At 37.6% G+C, this 7,992-nt stretch overlaps 1 protein-coding gene across 2 annotated transcripts; it reads left to right on the top strand.

Annotated features, from left to right (window-relative positions):
• Positions 1-632: 632 nt before the first annotated feature.
• Positions 633-7,075, top strand: fitm2 (fat storage inducing transmembrane protein 2). Of its 2 annotated transcripts, XR_009925583.1 has the most exons (3): positions 633-805; positions 2,986-6,546; positions 6,579-7,075. XR_009925583.1 is itself a non-coding variant. In XM_062427240.1 (2 exons), exons 1-2 carry the CDS (start codon positions 633-635, stop codon positions 3,590-3,592), a joined length of 780 nt encoding a protein of 259 aa, XP_062283224.1. In that variant the 3' UTR covers positions 3,593-7,075. The 2 variants fall into 2 exon arrangements, 1 of the variants encoding a protein (XP_062283224.1); XM_062427240.1 differs by having other exon boundaries at positions 2,986-7,075.
• The last annotated feature ends 917 nt before the right edge of the window (positions 7,076-7,992 follow it).

Genomic DNA, 7,992 nt, shown 5'->3' with positions numbered 1-7,992 from the left:
TTGATTTGTCTTCATTATCACAGACCATTTAAAGTTTTGCTTTTGATTTAAGCTCCAGGTGATAATTACTGAGCTCTGCTGAGGGTTGGGCAGAATAAAATAATAAAACCTAACCTAAGCCCTAATCCTTTAATAAACAATCACTTGGTTAAACCACATTTGGTGTCATGCATTCATTCATCCTTTTTCAGCTTCTACAAATCAGGTCTTTCCTCCTAATACCTGAAAGACTACAAAATAAAACATAAGATAAAGATAAAGAAGTGTATTGTCATATGCATGGTAAAAACACGGAGATTCAGACAATGCAATGAAATTCTTACTTTGCTGCTCTCCTAACACACAACAGTAACACATAACAAAAGATGCATACAACAATAATATATTAAAATATAAAAAAATGTAAAAAGTAAAAATTGTTTAAAAAAACAAACAAACAAAACAAAACAACAGTCAATTCCTCAAAATAAAATAAAAATAAAACCACTTAATCCCTTGTTAAACTAGCTATATGTTAAATGAGTTTGACACCGCTGGTATAAATCCACTAGGTGGCGGTATAACACATTTTGTATGCCAACCACCACTAACAAGAAGAAGAAGAAGAAGAGCAAGAAGAAGAAGACGTCAACATGGCAGGAGTAGATGTCATTGTGGACAAGCTGGTGACACTTTGGAGGATACCAGCCGTCAGACAAAACTTTCCCTGGATATTTTTACTCATTTCAGTCTCTGGATCAGTCCTGAAACAACTGCAAGTCATCCCGCCGTCATATTTCAGCAGCAGCAGAAATGCGTTGAACGTGTAAGTAGCCTCCAGCTGTGCTAACTTAGCATGTTGTTAGCTGGTAGCTGAGGTCCAAAGCTCATAAACACATCTGTCACTGACTGTCAGGTGATTTTTGATGAAAGAAAGATTAAAAATACAATCAGGAGTTGTTGTTAAATGAAGAGATTTAAGTCAAAGCTAAAGAAGCTGTGCTGTCAAAATTAAAATACAAACATTTAAAGCCTCAAATGCATTTTTATACATTGAGAAAGGACCTTTAATTAAATAAAATGTTATATTCATTTGGCGATTTAGCATTTATTGTCTATTTAATACGTTTTAAACTGAATTAGTGAATAATTTAAGTCATGTAAGGTGGCCCTGAAGGCTCAAACCACTGCGACTAAAACAAAACATTTAAGGTTTTATTAGTTTTTGTGCAACAGTGCAGCCCTTTGGCACAGATTAATAGGTAAAACAGTATTATTAACTGATTTTTGCAGGTATTAGCCTTTAAAAGCTTCTGCTAATCTCATATCAAGTCAAGCTGTAGCAGAAACTGATGAGAAAAGGTGTATTTTATTATTTAAGAATTAAACTTATCATTGGTCAGAGGAAAAATGTGTTTAAATATCTAACATTAGTTGTTATGTGGCATTTAGATGGAGAAAAAAAAAGTAAAGTGGCTGTGTCGGTTTGGGTGTGGTACACAGTGCTTCAGGTACCAGCTTGACAATGAAATATAATAAAGTAAATCCAGGTTGGGTAATGAATTAATGAGTTTAAAGGCTTATAAGTAATCTACCAGGAATGTCTTTATGTTTGATGTTCTCTAACAAGTATTATAAAGTAGTACCAAAGGTTGCTATCAGTCAAATTTATAGGTGACATATTGTTCCTGTAACAATTTAAATATTAAACATAAGTAATAAAAATACACCCTTTTCTTAACAGTTGCTGCTACAGCTTGACTTAGTCTGGTATAAGATATGATAATATGATAACATGTTTCTTTATTGATCCCCTTTGGAGAAATTCATATTGACACAAGCAGTATAGTGGGGGAAAAGAAGCAGCATAAAGGTGAACGTGATGATATAAATAAATAAATATATATATATATATATATATATATATATATATATATATATATATATATATATATATATATATATATATAAATATGCAGAAGTTCCTGAGATTATATACATGTGTGCAATGTTCCTGGGATTTACATAGTGTGGGGGAACAAATCGATAAAGCATAGTATTGCGATATTTTTGCAATTTTGTATTGATGCACAGACACCAAATATCTATATTTTATTATATAAGTTGCAAATGAAAATTTAAGTTTTTGGTACTAGAATAATAAAATCAATTGCTTTCTCAGTCCACTAGAGGGCTCTAGTTTGTTCTCTGGTGAGGTCAGCGGAGGTGACAGTCAGTGTGCAGGAGAAAGTTTTCCTTAGGGGACATAATTTTCAGTTGACAAAAGGTAATGAATTGCAATATATCGCAGCATATCGTAATATATTTAACATCGCAATAATATTGTATCGTGACAGAAGTATCGTGATAATATTGTATCGTGGAGCGTCTGGTGATTCCCACCTCTAGTAAGGACAGCGTCAGTCTATTTTAGAGGGAGGTACTGGGAGCTGGAGGCTAATATTAGAAAACTTGAGGTAATACTGGTGTATACTAGAGACACACGCCTCTACTTGTGCTGCTGTAAGCTGAGTATTTAAGTATTATCCCATAAATGTCACTTGGAGTTGCAGTAGCAGTGATTCAGCAAAAGTTTTTACATCTATGAAGCAAATGTTTACCAAAAGAAATCGAGTTATTTACCACAAACTCCCTTCATGAATAGCTCTGAAAAGATAACTTAGATAATATAATCCACAGTCCTACTTCAGGTGTTTATTTAAATATTCTCTGTAAGAAAAATACTGTTATCTTTGACTTTAGGGGCGTAGATTTTGGATAACACAATTATCCTTTTCTCATTTTCCTCGCCTCATTTTTTTTTTCTTGCGGAACACATTTTCTTTTCAGCTGATTCAGATGTTTAAAAAACTGATTAGAGAGCCTGTGTGCTTCCTACTGTTGAGTAACACTTCCAGCACAGATTGACCTGATATCTGAAAGATAAGATAAGCTGATAAAAAAGGCATGAATACGCTTGAATAATGCATACTCTTCTGATTACAGGTACTTTGTCAAGTTGTCCTGGGGTTGGACCTTGCTGCTGCTGACACCCTTCCTCCTCCTCTCCAACTCCTCCTTCAACAGGAGCGTGTCCTTCCTCGGCCGGCGGCTGCTGTCTCTGGTGGTGGCCACCGCTGTCTGGTACGTCTGCACCGAGACCTTCTTCTACATCGAGGATGTAACCGGCTCCTGTTTTACACTTGACACTTCGGAGGCCGTCGAGGGCATCGCTACCAAAGCCACCTGCAGGAGAGCCGGCCACTACTGGAACGGCTACGACATCTCGGGGCACTCCTTCATCCTGGCCTACTCCGCTCTCTTCATCATGGAGGAGACGGCACCGATGGCCTCCCTAAAGACGGCCAGTCTGTCTTCTCTGCCGAGGATGGTGCTCAACATTCTGTACGTGGCTCTGAATCTCATAGTGATTATTTGGGTGTGGATGTTTGCCTGCACCTCTGTTTACTTCCATGACATGTCTCACAAGCTGCTCGGGACCATATGTGCCATCTCGGGATGGTATCTGACATATCGGGTTTGGTATCCAAGCCCTTTGTCTCCTGGACTCCCCCCTCTCCGCCAACCAAAAGAACAGAAACAACACGCTTAGACTGCGGTCATACTTTCCAACACACGACATTTGCCGCCAACGTTGCAGCCGTCCGTCCGTCCTCAAAAAACAACACACTACACTTATGTTGCTTATGTGTCTCCGGATCCAAGCTGAGGCCACGCTATTTTTAAGTTATTCCCTCCTTGCAGGAAAGGTCAAATTGTTCAGGATAAGTGGCTCGCACTTCCTCCGCGCTGTGTTTGTCAGCTGCCATTCCCAAAATGACTCGTGGTAATCTGAGATAAAAGCAAAACGCTGCTCTGCTGTCCGGCTTTGCGGCCCTCTCTCATGCTACACCAATTGTTTGTCTGACAGTTTGTTGCCTTAATAATATTTGATTTGGATGAGTAATCACAGTTTTTAGATGTGAGTGGGAATACTTGAGAATGTTTACAGCTCCTGTCGTGTAGCACTGATGATGATGATGATGATGATGATGACCAATGTACAGCAGCTATACTCTTGTTTTTTAAAGAGAAAACTACCTTTAGAACAAAGTCAGAACTGACACTGTAACTGCAGCAGACCTACGTTTCACCCTGTATGTAGGATTTTAATAAGCTGTCTATTTATAATCACATGTGGTTTGGTGACTGTACAGCAACATAGTTAGTTTTAAAATTTGATTAAGAATAGTAAATATATATCATTTTTAATCTCTCGTCATAAATGCGCTCCGGTAGTAGGAGAGCCCTGCGAATGGATATTAGTATTATTATTGTTGTTGTTAATAGTGCCTAATAAGACAAACCTGGAAATAGTCAACATTCACCCTGTGAAAAGACCAGAACTGATCTGACCCTTTTTAAGGCTGCTTTCAGATGCATGGGATCATCCACAATAACAACACAGCAGCATCTGACACCCAAACATATTCAACAAGCAACACATTCCTACTTTTTGTAACATTTTTGGCATCTGATAAGTCTTTAAATTCAAAGATCTGTTACTTACACAGGACTTTATTGGTCATATTCCATTATCACACTGGTATTTCTTCCCCAAACCAACTTTTTGGTCTAAATGGCAACCTAAAAAGTATTGCTAAAGCCTTAATATATATAGAGTAGCCTATTCCTCTGTGACATAGAGCTACACTGTTGTCCAAAAATGAATAAAAACACATAAATTATTAACATGGGCACTGTGGTTTGCTTTGAGTCAATCCTACAAACATCGTCTTGCTGCTGCCATATAAATAAGGAGATTAGGTTATTTTCATTATCAGTTAATCAAAATCATGCATGTCAGAAAATTGTGAAAAACAGCAATCAATATTTCACAAAGCAGAATATTCAACCTAAAATGTCTCATTTTATTAGTCCACAAAAAGGATCAGAACATAGCCACATTTAAGAGGCTGGAAACAGAGAGTTTGAGCATTTTCTAATTAAAAATGTGACTCAAAATGATGAATTAATGATCAAAATAGTTCAATCAATTAATCGACTTATCGTTGCAATTCTACACCGGATTCCCAAATGTGTGATAATCTGCAGCTGAAAACAGTCCCAAACAAACAAACTACAGTGCCCAGCTGTTGAGGGAAATACTTACATAATACTTCTTTTAAAATATAAAACTGTATATTTATGACCTATCTTCAGTAGGATTGAACGGGAGGTCGGAGGAGGTCAAAGTATTGAGAGACAGATTAAAACATTATTGGTTTTGGTCTTCTCATGGGGTTTGTTGACTAAAACAAATATCATCAGTATCAGTATCACTCTCTTTTTAAAGGGGAAACTTACATAAATCATAGGAGCATGTTTAGAAAATATGAATAATAATGTCTCTGGAAATATAAGCATTTTTCTTGCAATGATGTGTGCATTTTCACGACATGTTAAATATACGAACGACAAGCTCTGTGGTGAAAGGTGCCAAATTAAAAACCAGAATCAGTATATTCCATTTTTCATAATTTATTTTGTCATTGATGGCAACTGAATAAATTAAGGCTTATGAACAAACATCATAAAAAGCACCATAAATAAATCCATATATATAAATATAAAAAATAAAAAGTAAAAAATAAAAAAATACTATAGTGAAATATAATGGCCACAAATCACAACAAGGATTTTTTTTTTCTCGACTTGAACTCTTTGTGTGTGATCCAAGAGGTACAGATCCAGCCCCTCAGGCAGCATGACTTCAGTCCGAAGAAGAAGAAGAAGAAGAAGAAGCAGTGGAGTCGTAACAAGTGGACTAGCAGTAATCAGAAAGCACGAAGAGTTCACAATGATTAGCTGGTTATAACCTTTCTTGACATTTACCCCTCCCCTCCTCCTCCTCCCTCTCTCTCTCTCTCCGAGTGTCCTCTGCTGTTTGTCAATGAACAAAAGAAGTGAATGTTTCAGTGTCTAAAAGTCAACACAAATAATAAATGCTGACACAATTAAGCTAAAATGTATGATTAAATCGCATCAGGAAATAGCACTTATACAACTTTTCTTAATAACCTCCAGACTTGAAAGAGAAATTAATATATATATATTTATCTATATTTTTAAATCTCCACTTTTGTGCCATTTATATGACTGCTGCTCATGCAAGAACAGTTTTGAAACTAAAAGCCCCTCTCCCCGTTTCATTTAATGCATATCTCAAATATCTTCTTCTCTCCAGATGTGAAGGTTTGATTTCAAACAGCTAAAATCTGTAATGGCTATAACCGCACACTCTCTCTCTCTCTCTCCATATCAGACGTAGAAACTGGACACAACGAACATCTTTACAGCCTTCTACACTTCTGAGGAGTTATATTAAATCTCAGTGGACAATCAGATTTAATGATCAGATAAATATGGACACAGCAAAGGAGACGCTGCTGTTTTAAAGGAGCATTGATCGTCTTTGGTTCAATATTTTTTTCCGCTGCAGCGAGCGTCCTGTCTGTAACTGAAAAAACTCACATAAATCTGGATTTGTTAACCAATGCTTGTACAGTTACCCCCCATCTGCTCACTGGCTAGAAAAGGGAGCAACTGTAGCTGTAAGAATGTGTCAATCTAACCAGCCATTAAACTTAAAGAAGCTTACAACTCCTCCGGCCGGTCCGTCACATGAATAATGAATTAAACCTAAAGAGCGCACGGTTTCGGGAGCAGACTTCTAACATGTTAAACCCTCGAGGTCCGCCTAAGAAAAGCACAAAGTCTCCCATTAAAGGGTGAACAAAGTGTGGAGAGAGAAACACACAGAACTTAACAGCTGGTAAAGGCTTTTTTTCCTTTTCTTTTTTTTTCTCCCCTCGTCATACTCCTTTAACCTTCAGATGAGTCAGCTTTTCCTGCACCCCCCCCCCCCCCCCCCCTCCCCTCCCTCTACTTCCCTTTATTCAACCTTTTTTGGAGCTTGTTAAAAAAAGTCAGCACGGTGAAACAAAAAAAATCAGATGAATGTATAATTAAAAAATATCTATCTGTAAAAACAATCTTGCATCTGTCAGGTGGAGTTGGTGACAAATAAAGAAAGCGGCAGTAAAAATCCAGTGATTTTTCTTGCTCAGTATTGCTGAGAGGTGAGGAGGAGGAGGAGGAGGAGGAGGAGGCAGGGTGCTTCAGAGGTTACACTCAGCGACACGACATTTAAACATTTTGGTGGTTTTGATTATTTCGGTAGTTGATCGTAAATTCTGCCTCCTGGTGCCACACATAATCTTCAGTGTCCACCTTATCACGAAACACACTTACACAATAAGAAAGAACCCATGCAATGAATTATACACTCTACACCTAACGCAACACTGCTGTGCCAAAGACGCAGAATTTACAATATTCCTACCAGTTCAGCCAAGTGTAACTTTCCAAACACCCGAGTTGTAGAGCTGGGCAATAGATCAATAGTATATCAATATCATGATGTGACGTGAGAGTAGATATCGTGTTAACATTTTGGATAGGTGTTGTCTTTTCCTGGTTTTAAAGGCTTCATTACAGTAAAATGATGTCATTTTCTGAGCTGTTGCAGCTGTTCTGTTATTCGCCTTTAACCCACTTTACTCATCATATTCACATTACTGGTGATTATTTATCAAAACTCTCATTGTGTCAATATTTTGGGAAAGCACCAATAGTCATCTCTACAAACATAATATTTTGGTGATGTTTGATTTTGTCCGTATCGCCCAGCCCTACTTCGCCCCACCTGTTTATTACATCTGAACTCCTGCTCAGCAACAAAGAGAGTGACAGTGGACCATCGTGTGCTGTGTAATCTCTGGTGCTCTAAATAAACTGACTGAGCGCACGTGTGTGTCTCTGTATGTGTGTGTGTGTGTGTATTGAGTGTACAGTTAGTTGAAGGAATAATTTGACATTTTGGGAAATGGAGGTTATTTGCTTTCTTGAGGGGCGTTACATGAGAAGATTGATGTTACTCATGTCTTTATG

This window comes from Scomber scombrus, chromosome 10 (genome assembly GCF_963691925.1).
Source record: "Scomber scombrus chromosome 10, fScoSco1.1, whole genome shotgun sequence".
NCBI classification, from domain to species: Eukaryota; Metazoa; Chordata; class Actinopteri; order Scombriformes; family Scombridae; genus Scomber; species Scomber scombrus.
The sequence above is the reverse complement of the archived record's forward strand: the minus strand, read 5'-3'. Positions and strand labels throughout refer to the sequence as shown.

Coding starts and splice junctions, on each gene's coding strand:
- fitm2 (XM_062427240.1), top strand. CDS start 633: ATGGCAGGAGTAGATGTCATTGTGGACAAGCTGGTGACACTTTGGAGG. Junction 806..2,985: donor AGCAGAAATGCGTTGAACGT/GTAAGTAGCCTC, acceptor TTCTGATTACAG/GTACTTTGTCAAGTTGTCCT.